The sequence below is a fragment of the Triturus cristatus genome, chromosome 2_2 (assembly GCF_964204655.1).
Source record: "Triturus cristatus chromosome 2_2, aTriCri1.1, whole genome shotgun sequence".
Taxonomy (NCBI): domain Eukaryota; kingdom Metazoa; phylum Chordata; class Amphibia; order Caudata; family Salamandridae; genus Triturus; species Triturus cristatus.
Window position 1 is genome coordinate 359,146,693 of NC_140582.1, and position 16,948 is coordinate 359,163,640.

At 46.9% G+C, this 16,948-nt stretch overlaps 1 protein-coding gene across 15 annotated transcripts in view; it reads left to right on the plus strand.

Moving 5' to 3' along the window:
• ANK2 (ankyrin 2) overlaps positions 1-16,948 on the plus strand; it is a 1,556,458-nt gene that overhangs the window by 1,376,190 nt on the left and 163,320 nt on the right. For all 15 annotated transcript variants that reach the window (XM_085641446.1, XM_085641452.1, XM_085641444.1 and 12 more), the window contains one exon: positions 6,688-6,709. In XM_085641446.1, coding sequence (XP_085497572.1) covers positions 6,688-6,709 — 22 coding nt within the window. The remainder of the gene's footprint in view (positions 1-6,687; positions 6,710-16,948) is intronic.

The window sequence follows — 16,948 nt, forward strand, 5'->3', positions numbered from 1 at the left end:
AAAATTACATCTTTGCAATGTATGCAATCAGAAAATGTTAAGAACATTTTAATATAAACAGAGCCACAATATGTAATTGTGCATTCATGAGATTTTCTGAATAATTATGGGTTTACCACATTTGCTACATAGTCCACCACCTACAACGGATTGTAAAGATTAAAAAATAAAATTAAAATTAAAATCCAGCTCAAGCTGATCAAAAGTTACTTATAAAAGAGCACAGAGTGCTGTGCCGCCCATTTGTAGACCTTTTCCAAAGATTTTACCTTTGCAGGTGATTATTGTTGTACTCTGGTGTTAAGCTGATGTTAATGAGGTGAAACTTTCACCTAGCCAGTAAAGCGTGTGTTAAAGTGGCAAAACGGTGAAATAATGTGTAGCCCTCTTCTGTTTGATTGATACTGCCACAAAATGTGGTGCAATATGTTGTATCACTTGCCTTTTCTTACCCTGTAATTTAGTCAACCTTGCCACTTAATTTTGTAATCCATTAATACATAAACCTGTGACTGTGACTGTAGGTAATTCTATTCCCAAGACTGTACGATCTTACAAAAATGAAATCTCATGTTCGAGGCATATGAGCTGCAGATTGTACACTTAGCATAGGTCGCCATCTGGTGTTGGGCCCGGATGTTTGCAGTTTGTTTTTCTTCTTGGACCGTCTTTGGAAGTCACGAGTTTGGTGACTCCTCCTTCGGTCCGTACTGCGCATGGGCTTCGGCTCCATCCTCAGATTGTTTTTTTCCGCCATCGGGCTCGGATGTGATACTTCGTGCTCCGGCTTCGAACTTCTACGGTTCCAGCCTCGACGGAAAATCCTCGATTCTTCGAGTTCCTTCATCTTCATCTCTCGAAGCGGCACTTTTTCCATCCCGTACATCGACACCGGCCTTCGGGCCCTCCGCGACTCCGGTCCCGGCCGATGGAAAGGACTCCGTTTAAAAAGTGCCCAAAATGTGGGTCTAAATTTCCCCACACCGACCTCCATCAGGTGTGTAACCTTTGCCTCTCTCCGGAACACGAGGCTCGAGACTGCCCCGCCTGCAAGTCTTTTCGATCGAAGAAAACGATCCGAGATCGAAGGGCTCGACGCACCATGGCGCACTCATCCTCGACAGCTCCACCGGACATCTTCGGAGACGACGCCGAAGCTTCGGGGCAGACACACACCGAACTGGGAGAAGACATCGTCAGCGCTTCCGAGGCCGACGACTCAGACCTGGAGGACGTAACACCAGGACAGCGGGCCGTGAGTACAATGCCCCCTCCCAGCCCCGCACCGAAAACCAAAGAGACTCCGGTTACTCCCTCGCCTGCCGGCCTGGGCAAAACCAAAACCAAAGCCTCGATCACCCCACCTTTGGGCCCGGTGTCGAAGCACTCAAAGTCTCACGGCAGCTCGGGATCGAGCCAGCCGACGCCCGGTGCCGATAAACACCACTCGGCACCGAAGCCTGCAAAATCCAGCTCGACTCCGAAACCACCGGTGCCGAAGCCTGGACACTCGGCGCCGACCAAACACAAACAGAAATCGGTCGGCACCGACGCTCCGGCGCCGAAACAGCATTCGACGCCGAAACACACGGAGACCTCCAAAAAGCATGGCGTACACAGAACATCGAAACCTCCGGTTCCGAAATCGCCGGTGCCGACAAACGACTCGGCGCCATTGGCTCTGTTTACACCAGACCCTTTACAAAAGACTTTGTCCAGAGATCCAAAGACTGGCCTTTTGACTGTGATTACTAAGAAGCGTCGCCTTGAGGCTCCGGCTCCTCCTCCTCCACCCAAAAAGAGGGACTCAGCTACTTCTCCCCTTAGAGTACCCTCCCCACTGCCACCCCCCCTCCCACCACCACCCCCTCCACCTTTACCTCACTACGATCCGGCCCCATCCCCAGATCCGGATGACGGGGACCCGGACAATGACCCAGGGGACGCCCCAATGGATTCCACTCCACCAGGGACCCCAGATCCATGGGAGGATTATAATAACCCTGATGTACCCAATGTACCTCAAGACGACCTATACCCATCAAGGCCGTCTCCTCCAGAGGACTCTTTAGGGTTTCACCATTTAGTGCAGAGAGCAGCACACTACCATGGGGTGGACATGCACACTGAACCAGTGGAAGAAGACTTCCTACTGGATACATTTGATTTACAAGATCGTTCCACTGCTATTTTACCCATGCTTAAGGGTGTCACCAAGCACGCTACAGAGGTATTCAAAGACCCTGTCAGAGCCAGAGTACTAAACCCTAGAATAGAGAAGAAGTACAAGGCGGCACCCACAGACCCTGCATACATCAAGGGCCCTGCTCCTCTAGATTCCCTAGTTGTCTCCACAGCTAGAAAGCGGGCTAACTCCCAATCCTCAGGAGATGCCCCACCACCAGACAAGGAATCTAAACTTCTGGACGCGTCTGGTAAACGCACCGCCTACCAGGCTGCAAACATGTGGCGCATTGCAAATACACAAGCACTGCTTGCGCGATATGATAGAGCACACTATGATGAATTAGAGGCTCTTATGCAGCACCTTCCAGAGAAATACAAACGTCAAGCTCATGACCTGATACAGGAGGGCAAACTAATCACAAACACCTCCATTAAGTGTGCCCTCGATGCAGCAGACACTGCTTCTAGAGCCATAAACACCAGTGTCCTGCTTCGCCGCCATGCCTGGCTCAGGATATCAGGGTTCAAGCCTGAGGTCCAGACATCAATACTTAATCACACCTTTGACCAGCAAACACTCTTTGGCCCAAAGGTAGACGAAGCGCTCGAAAAAATGAAGAAAGATACAGACACAGCGAAGTCTATGGGAGCGCTCCAGACCCAAGCCTCTAAGCGTTCCTTTCGACGCTCGTCCTTTCGTGGCACAGGTAGAGGCTCCTCCACCGATAATGCCTCTACCTCCTACAAATCCCCTCCTCAAAATACCTTTTCAAAGGGCAACCAAAGAGGTGGTTACAGAGGCAACAACAATAAGGGCAGGGGCAAAACCAACAATACCCGTTCTGCCACCCCACCCGCACAATGACTCCCCTTCGCTCCCCCCAGACCATTCCACTCCGGTCGGGGGCAGACTACAAGATTTTATCCACGTATGGGAGTCCATAACATCGGACAAATGGGTGACCCAAATCATTCGGTCAGGGTACTGCCTCGAGCTAACATCTACCCCACCCAATATCCCACCAAGGCACCGTCCAATGTCCCAAGAGCATTCCACACTGCTCAAACAAGAGGTACTCTCGCTCCTCCAGAAACACGCCATAGAGCAGGTACCCGGCAATCAACGAAATCTAGGGGTCTACTCCCTATATTTCTTAATCCCAAAGAAAGACGAGACCCTCAGACCCATTCTGGATCTCCGGCCTCTAAATGCCTACATACATTCAGACCACTTTCACATGGTCACCTTACAACAAGTCCTCCCACTCCTCTGCCAGGGAGACTTTCTCACAACACTGGATCTGAAAGACGCGTACTTTCACATTCCAATACACCCCTCTCACAGAAAATACCTCAGGTTCGTGGTGGACGGGCAACATTACCAATTCAAGGTTCTCCCCTTCGGGGTCACCACTGCACCACGGGTGTTTACCAAATGCCTAGCAGTAGTAGCAGCACACCTCAGACGTCAACATATTCACGTCTTCCCTTACTTAGACGACTGGCTCATAAAAGCCGCGTCCTACCACCAATGCGTGCAACATACAAACAGCACCATCCAACTGCTTCATCAGCTAGGCTTCACGGTGAACTACCAAAAGTCCCACCTCATACCATCTCACACAAAGCAATATCTCGGGGCCACCATAGACACCTCAAAAGGTATTGCCTATCCAAACTCAGCCAGAATCACAAGCATTCTAGCCTTACGCAAAATATTCCTTCCTCAACACTCTCTACCAGCAAGAGTGTTTATGAAGCTCATAGGGATGATGGCGTCTTGCATCTTCATAGTGCCCCATGCAAGACTCCACATGCGTCCACTTCAGGAGTGCCTAGCACAACAGTGGAACCAGGCCCAGGGTCAGCTGACGGATCTGGTGTTGGTGGACGGCCGCACACATCACTCTCTGCAGTGGTGGAACACCACAAACCTTTCCAAGGGACGGCCGTTCCTGGACCCGGTTCCCCAAGTGACTCTAACAGCGGACGCATCGCTCTCCGGCTGGGGAGCGCACCTCTTACACCTCACAATGCAAGGTCTATGGACGCCACAGCAAAAATCGCTCCACATCAACCATCTGGAGCTCTTGGCGATCTTTCTAGCCCTAAAATCTTTCCAAAAGCAGATTTCAGGCAAAGCAGTCCTCATTCGCACAGACAACATGACTGCGATGTATTATATACAGAAACAGGGGGGGACACACTCTCCCCAGCTCTCCCGCTTAGCCCAGAGCATATGGAGATGGGCAATTCCCCAAAACATTTTTCTCCTGGCACAACATGTTCCAGGCGTACAAAACACCATAGCAGATCTGCTCAGCAGACAGACTCAACAACTACACGAATGGGAACTGCATCCACAAGTTCTTCACCCATTCTTCCAACAGTGGGGGCATCCTCAAATAGACCTCTTCGCCACCCACGAAAACAAAAAATGCCCAAGCTTCGCCGCCAGATACCCACACCCATTGTCCAAGGGCAATGCGATATGGATGAACTGGTCAGGCAGATTTGCATACGCCTTTCCACCTCTCCCACTAATTCCATTAGTGGTCAGGAAACTACAACAGCACTCCCTCACACTCATTCTGGTAGCTCCGACGTGGGCCAGACAGCCGTGGTACACCACGCTACTACAACTATCAGTGGTACCACATCAAAAACTGCACCTTTCCCCATGCCTCCTAACCCAGAACCATGGAGAAATCAGGCACCCGGACCCAGCTCAGCTCAACCTGGCGATCTGGCTCCTGAAATCTTAGAATTCGGGTACCTTAACCTTCCCCCTGATTGCATGAACATCATCATGGAAGCCAGACGTCCTACCACTAGAGCATGCTATGCCGCAAAGTGGAAAAGATTTGTAATGTACTGCCGTAACAATACAATCAACCCTCTAGATGCATCCATACAACACATCATATGCTATCTGCTCCATCTTCACAGGTGTAACCTGGCGTATTCATCCATACGCCTACACCTAGCAGCGATCGCTGCCTATCTACAAAACAGACAGCATTTGTCACTCTTCAGAGTGCCCGCTATTAAAGCCTTCATGGAAGGCCTTAAACGAGTAATTCCTCCCAGGGCACCACCCTCCCCTGTATGGAATCTAAATTTGGTCCTTACACGACTAATGGGTCCGCCCTTCGAACCAATGCACAAATGTGAGCTACAATTTCTCACCTGGAAAACAGCTTTCCTTGTAGCTATCACTTCCCTTAGAAGGGTTGGTGAAATACAAGCGTTCACCATACAGGAACCTTACATACAAATGCATCACAGCAAGGTCATACTTCGAACTAATCCGAAGTTCCTGCCCAAAGTCATTACCCCCTTCCACCTCAATCAATCAGTGGAATTACCTGTCTTCTTTTCGCAACCCCAATCTGTTGCGGAAAGGGCCTTACACACACTAGATGTGAAAAGAGCGTTGCTATATTACATACAAAGAACGCAACCCTTCAGGAAGACCAAACAGTTGTTCGTTTCCTTTTCTCCACCACATAAAGGCAACCCCATCTCAAAATCAGGGATAGCTAGGTGGATTGTAAAATGCATACAAATTTGCTATCAGAAGGCAAAGAGAACATTATCTGTTCCCCCTAAAGCCCACTCTACAAGAAAGTTAGGGGCTTCTATGGCTTTTCTAGGGAATATACCCTTAGATGACATATGCAAGGCAGCCACATGGTCTACACCGCACACATTCACAAAACACTACTGTGTAGATGTGCATTCCCAGCAGCAAGCTAGGGTGGGCCAGGCTGTACTAAAAACACTCTTTCAAACAGCTGCAACGGATACCGGTGGTCGCCGCTAAGGTTGGGTACTGCTATATAATCTATGCTAAGTGTACAATCTGCAGCTCATATGCCTCGAACGGAATATGCTACTTACCAGTATGCATCTGTTCTTGGCATGTAGAGCTGCAGAGTTGTACACGCCCACCCGCCTCCCCGGCTACCTGTATCCGTTCCAGTCCATCTTATTTAGATACAACACACATGGGTTTCTCACTGTTATTACTACGCTCCATCATTTCCCTGTTGGCGAAAAACAATCTGAGGATGGAGCCGAAGCCCATGCGCAGTACGGACCGAAGGAGGAGTCACCAAACTCGTGACTTCCAAAGACGGTCCAAGAAGAAAAACAAACTGCAAACATCCGGGCCCAACACCAGATGGCGACCTATGCTAAGTGTACAACTCTGCAGCTCTACATGCCAAGAACAGATGCATACTGGTAAGTAGCATATTCCTTTACAGCACTAGTTTTTGAGGATCAACTGTTTTGACTTAATGTAGAATTCACTGAAAGCGTTTGCAAAAATCTACATTCTGTTTTGCCGGCTACCTGTTTTCTTCATTCAAAACATGAGTGAAATGGATTGTATTTACGGTATTAAGACCGATCAGATCTATTGCCAATTTTAACCATATTTCCTCCTCCACAAGAGGCTTGTAACACTTGACCTTTGTGTTTGTTTTGTTCCAGGGCAACACAACATCTGAAAAGAGTAAGATACATAATTCTGTTTTTGTGGTTCAGTTTGTTAAGTTGGCCAGATTGTAGAATAGAAGATCGCTTCCTCGATGCTATGCATGCCTTTTATTGATTGACATTTAACAAAGACAGTTAAACTTAACATATTCATTTGCATACTAATGTCTAAAATCGCATGCACTTGCCGGCCATACATATAGAATATTTACATTCTGTTGATTAGACCTAAACCATTAAGACTAAAAGCTATAGTGTGTACTTTTGTTTGAGAACAATGATCACCCTGCTGCCCCTGTTTGACCCAGTTATCACAGTTTTACCCTTTGTCGCTGTTTTACCCATCCTTTTCATCCTCCATGTCTTGCCTCATCATTAATACTTAATATATTTTTTCTGATCACGAGACTGTATCTTTTTTGAATATGAATATATATTACGTGGCTGACTCCAGATCAGTAAAGTGTTAAACCTCATCTATTCTTGTGCGCAAAGGAGATACTGTCCAAAAATTGTCATTTCAAGATTTTTTTGTGGTCAAGCGCTGTTTCATTACAACCTCTTCGAGTTAGAACATACTGCACAATAAATTGGCTTCAAAATGTAGCATATTGGGATTATGTGATTTTAGAAAGATCTAGCATCCATTAAAAAATCAAACACCTAAAAAAAAAGCAGATAGGCAGAGGTAGAAATAAATGGGAACTGATTGATAGTACCTTAATTGTTTGTGTTAAAGGGTTCTGCTGTTTTTTAAAACATCCTCACAGTTTTTTGCACTTCCAGTAGTCCAATTTATTAATTTTGTTTGATATTCTCTTCTAAGCTTGTTGTTTAAGTTGTTCTATTGAAGAACCAGATGGCTCTAGAGTTGTAGTTTTTCCCCAATATCCCTTTTCTACCATCATGCCAGTGACAACTCCACATTTGATTTCTAACACTTGAGCCTCTATTATGAACGCCACAGAGGACTTGGTATTACATATCAAACCGATGGAATCTGCTATCCTGTTGTTCGAATTCACTAGGTGCAATGAAAAACACCAATTAGGAGTTTGCCCCTAAAAATGGGCCATCACATTCCGGTTTTGATGCTTTCCACACTGAAATACACAAGTCTCTGATTTATGGACCTGCTTTCCCTATTACCAGGCATGATCTGCTGAAATTTAAGAGGAATAAAATGGAGGATGTGAACTTTGTCACACCGCTTGTCATTGTGATACTTACACATGGCTCTCATAATCTAGTCCTCCATCTAATGCTGCTACGTCCATCAAAGTGCAGTAGCACCCATAATTGCATTCAGTTATATGTACATACATGGAAGCTGATTCACAAAACATGTTTTCAGACATAATGTTTGCCTGGAAAACAGTGTACTATATGTATGTGTATACTGTACTTGATTCACAGAAGAGAATAGATATGTATAACATGCATGTAAGTGTAACATGCATGTACCTAATGCACTGACACAGGGCCTAATTGAGAGGTTGGTAGACAAGTAATGCATCCCAAATGTGATGGATTTACAGTCTGTCTTGTTACAAGTGCATTAGGAAATAATGCAAAGGTGGGGTTATCAGTGAAGTATCAGAGAAACAAGAACATAAATTAAAGGGAATTTGAGTGCCACCCATAAAGCAGAACATAGTTGTGCACTTCCAAATTTCTTGATGTAGTGCAGAAAGTCATGAATAGGGCAGGGGTCACTTAAACGTTTTTCCAAACATGTGTAGGAAAGGTTACTCTACAAGTAAAAGCTAATGTTCGAGGCATATGAGCTGCAGATTATACACTATGCATATTTCGCCATCTGGTGTTGGGCCCGGATGTTTGCAGTTTGTTTTTCCTCTTGGAAAGTCTTTGGAAGTCACGAGGTTGGTGACTCCTCCTTTGGTTCGTATTGCGCATGGGCTTCGGCTCCATCCTCAGATTGTTTTTTTCCGCCATCGGGCTCGGATGTAATACTTCGCACTCCGGTTCTGAACTTTTCCAGTTTAACGATCGACGCAAAAATCCTCGCTCATCGAGATCCTTCAGATAATAAATCATCTTAATCACCTTCTCTTCGGCACTTCTTCGATTCCGGTCGTCGACGGCGGCCTTCGGGCCTATTCCGGCTACGGTCTCGGCTGATGGAAAGAACTCCCTTCAAAAAGTGCCCTCGATGTGGGTCCAAGTTTCCCCACATCGATCTTCATGAGGTGTGCAACCTCTGCCTCTCCCCAGAACACGAGGCCCGAGACTGTCCCGCCTGCAAGTCTTTTCGATCTAAAAAGACTATCCGAGATCGACGGGCTAGACGCAACATGGCGCACTCCTCGACCTCCGCTCCAGTCGACATCTTCGGGGACGACGTCGAAGATCCGGGACATCAGGACATCGAACAAGAGGACGACGACCTCGTCAGTGCTTCCGAGGCCGACGACTCAGATGTGGAGGACATCACCCCGGCGCAGAGGGTCGTGAGTACAATACCCCCTCCCACACCCACGCCGATACCCAAAAAGGCTTCGGTCACAACTTCGCCTTTGGGCCTAGGCAAGACCAAGGATACTGCTTCTCACACCCCACCTTCGGGCCCAGTAAAGAAGCCTATTAAGCCTTCCGGCAGCTTGGGCTCGAGCCAGCCTACCAGCGGTACCGAAAAACACCCTTCGGCACCGAAGAAAAGATCGGCCTCCACCTCCACACCGAACCCAGCACCAAAGACTTCGGTGTCGAAACCTACCCTTCCGGTGCCGACCAAACATCACAAGGCCCTCGGCACCGACACTCCCGTGCCGAAGCCTTCTTCGGCGCCAACCAAAAAACCGAAGGTACCAAAGAAGCACGGCTTAGACAAACCTAAAAAGCCGTCGGCCCCGAAAACTTCGGCGCCGACCGAACAACCAGTGTCACAAGAACTTTTCACACGGGATCCTCTGCAAAAGACACTTACCAAGAATCCAAAAACTGGACATTTGACACTGTCTTCAAAAAAGAGACACTTGGACAAACCAGCTCCACCTCCACCTCCAAAGAGGAAGGACACTGCTACCTCCCCTTTCAGAGTGCCTTCCCCACCTCCTCCACCTCCTCCACCCTCCCCACCTCCACCTTCTCCACCCCTGCCTCATCGTTCTCCAACCTTGTCTCCAGTCCCAGACGATCTAGGAGACCCTTATTATGATCCAGCAGATGTGCCACAAGACCCCACCCCTACTGGATCTCCAGACCCATGGGACGACTATAACAATCCGGACATCCCTGATGTCCCACAGGATGACCTTTACCCATCTAGGCCATCCCCACCTGAAGATTCGTTAGGCTTTCATCACCTACTACAAAGGGCGGCACATTACCACGGGGTGGAGTTACATACTGACCCAGTGGAGGAAGATTTTCTCCTAGACACCTTTGATAATGCACATAGGTCTACTGCCATTCTACCTATGTTAAAGGGAGTAATCAAACATGCACCGGAGGTTTTTAAAGACCCAGTCAGGGCCAGGGTCCTAAATCCACGTATAGAGAAAAAATACAAAGCCGCCCCCACAGACCCTTCATACATTAAAGGCCCTGCACCATTGGATTCCCTAGTGGTATCTACAGCTAGGAAGCGCTCAAATTCTCAGGCGTCAGGCGAAGCACCACCACCTGACAAAGAGTCCGAGCTCCTAGACACATCAGGGAAACGCACTGCGTCACAAGCCGCCAATATATGGCGTATCGCCAACACGCAAGCGCTATTGGCCAGATACGACAGGGCGCATTATGATGAGTTAGAGACCATCATGCACCATCTCCCTGAAAAATACAAGAATAGGGCTAATGAACTGATCCAAGAGGGAAAAACAATAACTAATACCTCTATACGCTGTGCCCTAGATGCAGCAGATACAGCCTCCAGGGCCATAAACACCAGTGTCCTTCTCCGTCGCCATGCCTGGCTCAGAGTCTCAGGTTTTAAACCAGAGGTACAAGCCTCTATATTGAACCACCCATTCGACCAAGATCATCTATTAGGCCCAAAAGTTGATGAAGCCCTCGAAAAGATGAAAAAAGATACTGACACGGCGAAATCCATGGGAGCCCTACAGTCACACACTCCTAGGCGCTCTTTTCGCCGCTCTTCCTTTCGGGGCACGGGCAGGGGCTACTCCTCGGATAGTGCATCCACGTCCTACAAATCCCCTCCTCAATCTACCTTCACAAAGGGTTATCAAAGAGGCGGATACAGAGGTAATAATAATAAAGGCAGAGGCAAGACAAATACCGCCCGCTCTGCCACACCACCTACCCAATGACTTTCCCCTGCTCCCTCCAGACCATTCCACTCTGGTCGGGGGCAGAATACATCATTTCCCTCACGTCTGGAAGACAATCACCTCAGACAGATGGGTGACCCAAATTAATCATTCAGGGTATTGCCTAGAATTAGCATCTACCCCCCAAACATGCCACCCAGGCAACGCCCTATGTCTCAAGAACATGCTACATTACTAAAACAGGAGGTAATCTCCCTCCTGCAAAAACAAGCCATAGAGCAGGTCCCCATCAATCAACAAAATTTAGGGGTCTACTCCCTGTACTTTCTGATTCCAAAGAGAGACGAGACTCTACGACCTATCCTAGATCTCAGACCTCTAAATACTTACATACATTCAGACCATTTTCACATGGTAACCCTTCAACAGGTTCTTCCACTCCTCTCCCAGAACGACTTCCTCACCACTCTGGACTTGAAAGACGCAAACTTTCACATCCCAGTACACCAGGCTCACAGAAAGTACCTCAGATTTGTGGTGGACGGGCAACACTACCAGTTCAAGGTGCTCCCGTTCGGGGTAACAACAGCACCAAGGGTATTCACCAAGTGCCTAGCAGTAGTGTCTGCACACCTCAGAAGACAGCACATTCACATCTTCCCATACTTGGACGACTGGCTAATAAAAGCCACGTCCTACGAACAATGTGTGCAACACACCGCCGCTACAATCCAACTGCTTCACCAGCTAGGCTTCACAGTGAACCACCAAAAGTCCCACCTCGTACCATCACACACAAAACAATACCTCGGTGCTACCATAGACACCTCAAAAGCCATAGCCTATCCCAATCCTGCCAGGATTGCAAACATACAGACTCTGCGTCAGAAATTCATATTTCAACACTCTCTCCCAGCAAGAGTGTTTATGCAACTGATAGGGATGATGGCCTCTTGCATTTTCATAGTGCCCCATGCAAGACTCCAGATGCGTCCACTCCAAGAGTGTTTAGCGCGCCAGTGGAACCAGGCCCAGGGCCAACTGACAGATCTGGTGTTGGTAGACGGTCGCACCCATCGCTCTCTGCAGAGGTGGAACACCACAAACCTTTCCAGAGGTCGACCGTTCCTGGACCCGGTTCCACAAATAATCCTGACAACAGACGCATCGCTCTCCGGCTGGGGAGCTCATCTGTTACACCTCACAGTACAGGGCACATGGACGCCGCAACAGAAGTTACTCCACATCAACCATTTGGAGTTACTGGCAATCTTCCTAGCCCTAAAATCCTTGCAGACGCAGATTTCAGGCAAGGCAGTCCTCATTCGCACAGACAACATGACTGCCATGTACTACATTCAAAAACAGGGGGGCACACACTCTCCACAGCTCTCTCAATTAGCACAGAGCATATGGAGATGGGCAATTCCACAGAAAATCTTTCTCCTGGCCCAACATGTCCCAGGAGTCTAAAACACCGTGGCAGATCTGCTCAGCAGACAAACGCAACAGATTCACGAATGGGAAATTCACCCACAGGTTCTTCACCCGTTTTTTCAGAAGTGGGGGCATCCACACATAGACCTGTTCGCCACCCACGAAAACAAAAAATGCCCAAGCTTCGCCGCCAGATATCCACACCCATTGTCCAAAGGCAATGCGATATGGATGAACTGGTCAAACAAATTTGTATACGCTTTTCCACCTCTCCCACTAATTCCATTAGTGGTGCGAAAGCTACAACAGCATTCCCTGACACTGATCCTAGTGTTTCCAACATGGGCCAGACAACCGTGGTACACCACACTGCTGGAACTCTCGGTAGTACCACACCAAAAGCTACACCTCTCACCATGCCTCCTAACCCAGAACCATGGAGAGATCAGGCACCCGGACCCAGCTCAGCTCAACCTTGCGATCTGGCTCCTGAGGTCCTAGAATTTGGATACCTTAACCTTCCCCCTGATTGCATGAATATTATCAGGGAAGCTAGACGCCCTACTACTAGGGCATGCTATGCTGCAAAGTGGAAAAGATTTGTTGTTTACTGCCACAACAACACAATCAATCCTCTAAATGCGTCCATACAGCACATCATATGTTACTTGCTCCATCTACAAAGGTGTAACCTAGCATATACATCCATTCGGTTACACCTACTTACAGAACAGGCAGCACCTACCACTTTTCAGGGTGCCTGCCATCAAAGCCTTTATGGAAGGCCTCAAAAGAGTAATTCCACCCAGCGTACCACCCTCACCTGTCTGGAACTTGAATATAGTTCTCACAAGGCTAATGGGACCCCCTTTCGAACCATTATATAAATGTGAGCTGCAATTTCTGACATGGAAAACAGCATTCCTAGTGGCCATCACTTCCCTTAGAAGGGTTAGTGAAATACAAGCGCTCACCATACAGGAACCTTTTCTTCAAATGCATCAGAACAAGGTTGTACTCCGCACCAACCCAAAATTTCTAACCAAAGTCATTTCTCCCTTCCATCTAAACCAGTCGGTAGAATTACCATTTTTTTTCTCACAACCTCAAACCGTTGCGGAAAGGGCTTTACACACACTGGATGTTAAAAGGGCCTTACTTTACTACATCCAAAGAACACAACCTTTCAGAAAAACCAAACAGCTATTTGTCTCTTTCTCTCCACCACATAAAGGCAACCCTATTTCTAAATCAGGGATAGCTAAGTGGATTGTAAAAAACAGATTTGCTACCACAAAGCAAAACGAACGCTATCTGTTCCCCCTAAAGCCCACTCTACAAGGAAGATAGGTGCTTCTATGGCTTTTCTAGGAAACATACCACTAGATGACATCTGCAAAGCAGCGACATGGTCAACACCGCACACTTTCACAAAACATTACTGTGTAGATGTGCAAACCAAGCAACAAGCTAGTGTGGGCCAGGCTGTACTAAAACACTGTTCCAAACAACTGCAACGGATGCCGGTGGTCGCCGCTAGGGTTGGGTACTGCTATATAGTCTATGCACAGTGTATAATCTGCAGCTCATATGCCTCGAACGGAATATGCTACTTACCAGTATGCATCTGTTCTTGGCATGTAGAGCTGCAGATCTATACACGCCCACCCGGCTACCTGTATCCGTTCCAGTCTATCTTATTTAGATACAACACACATGGGTTTCTTTACTGTTATTACTACGCTCCATCTTTCCCTGCTGGCGAAAAACAATCTGAGGATGGAGCCGAAGCCCATGCGCAATACGAACCAAAGGAGTAGTCACCAACCTCGTGACTTCCAAAGACTTTCCAAGAGGAAAAACAAACTGCAAACATCCGGGCCCAACACCAGATGGCGATCTATGCACAGTGTATAGATCTGCAGCTCTACATGCCAAGAACAGATGCATACTGGTAAGTAGCATATTCCTTTCCTATGTCAAAAGCACTAGAAAAACAATGGAATTCATACATTTTCAAATCTTATGGAAACACAGGGTTAGGAAAATGAACAATAGTCATTGTATGTGAATAGCATATAGATACACACTTGCTTTAGGACAAGTAGAATGTATGCGTGAGCTGCAAGGGGATACACGTGAATAGCTAAAAAGTTATTCACTTTGCACATGCATGAGCACAGCTTAAGGAGGGCGTAGTTTGAAAGTCTGTATCTATAACTTTGCATAGGTTCTCCCAGGTATCTTTACTCTTGGATAGGAGCTTACGCCTGCTAGTTAGTTTGCGTTGCAACCAGAGGAAAGTGGGCATCTTAATATTACTAAAATGTGGTTACATTACTCCACATAGCTCACTGTATAATCTGTGTGCATCCGTTTGCCATAAAAAATGACCCGATTGATAAATATATATGATCTTGAAAATGTTTAGATATCCATTTTGAATGATAAATATTTTTCTGTCCTGTCAGGAAAATGAGCTGATGGGTTCCTCATTCACTGATTATTTCCAAGCAAACCCTCGTTCTCCTGCCTTCGTTTTAATTAAATATGCTTCCAGGCCTGTGATCTCCATTGGTGCTCTGAATGTACACCAGTTTGGGTACTATCATGGGTTTTCTAGGCTTGGGGCATAGACAAACCACTAAATTACCCTCCCCTGGATGCTTGTGCATTCTTGTGTCAGAATTGAATAGTGTGTGCTGCTGCTTGATCTTGAAATCATCTTTACCTAGTGGAAGGAAGGATTGGATGGTGGCCTGTATTCTACAGTGAGGAAGAGGTGTGGTGCAGCGGCCAGAGTGGCTGACTCCCGAACACAGGGGTTCACAGTTTGATCGCCGGCGTCAGGTTAGCCCAGCACCTTGTAACCTGGGTAATAGCTCTCTTAATCTTCCCGATGGCCGTCAGCGCTTTACAAATGCTGGTATTATTATTTTAATTAGTGATATTGGTATCTCAGACTCCAATTTATATTATGCAGCCAATAGTGCAGTACCTTAAGGTGGGTAGGTGGTATCACCCCCACAAGGCTGTGCATACACAGCACAGCAGGGTACCTGAGGCACTCCCTAGGCCCATAGGTAATGCCATAGATTAGACTTCCTTGAATGCATATGCTTTCCTGGAATGTGGAACACTGGATATCCTCCTGGGCCTATCATGCATGTGTTATAGAGCCTTGGTACTCCCGGGGTTTTCACAAATCCTTAGGAATGCAAGCTCATTCAGGGAGGGATTACCCATGTACCATGTAGACCATGGTTGGAGGAGTGACTGAAGCTTGTGCTGGCCCTCACTGAGCCTCGGAAAGTCCCACGTGACTTCCCTCAGCCTACCATGAATCTAGATAGTGTGGGATCTTGTGGGACTTCCTGTGGCCCTAGGAGGGGGGTCAGTGAGGACTACTGCCACCTCTTAGTTACTTGTACCATTGTGTCAATCTTCTGTTTCTCCTCCCTGACCAACAGTATACAAATCTGACATGAGCATCAGGCACGGATACCCATGCCTGACATTCTCACTGTCTGTCACGGAGTAAGAATAGGAAAGGGTGACAATGGCCAAAGTAAATAGATCTGGTCTGAGGTAACCTTAGGGGGAATCCATCAAGCGTTATCTGCCATTAGATAACGTCCCTCTGGGTGTTAAGTCGATAGATCGCGTTGGCGAGATTTGAATTTTGTACGTGGGGTTCAATCAGTAAAGGTAAGACCAGTCTTGTCTCAAAAGTTGCAAGAAAACTTTATTTATCTCGTAGGAAGATAAATTCTGTTAAACGATGAAGGAACATCATCCTGATGCAGTTGAATTTCTTTTAAATGTGATCCCAATGCATTTCGGGCTCACTGGGGGCCCTTCATCAGGGGAATCTTCCGGGTCTGAGTGCGGTTAACGCTAAACCTGCCGGTTAACCGCACTCAGACCCGGTGCTTTTGAATACAGAGATTAATTCTCATTTGACATTGACACAGCCTAAGGGAAAAGATTGGTCAGTACTTTTATCAGTACATAATAGTACGAGAGTTCCACACGTACTCGGGTAATTCGTTTAAAGATTTCACAAGTCTGGATGACACGATGTAAATATCGCGTCCACAGAATGGGCATTCTCACAAGTAGCGGAAACATGTTCAAAAAGTACGTTTAACTTTGTTAGTGTGACTGCTGGACACCCCTCGTCCAACCATACGGCACTGCGGTTCACGGAGCAGGGGACGGCATATTCCCGTTATCCCTCCAATCTGCATGATTTTGTGTATATATATATATATATATATATATATATATATATATATATATATATATATATATATATATATATATATATACACACACAAAAATGGACAGCAATGCTTGCCAATCATGAAATTTAAGCAATTGCAATTTACATTATAAGCAAAATGCATATACAAAAATACAGTAGAAGAGGGTATAGCTCAATTCAAGTATATTGTATGCTTCTTTGTATGTCCCTTGCCCTGGGGCTACGTACACTAAGCATAAAGTGCAGTAGGAAGGAACAGTGCTTGACCATAATATTTAATGTATCATTTTCATGT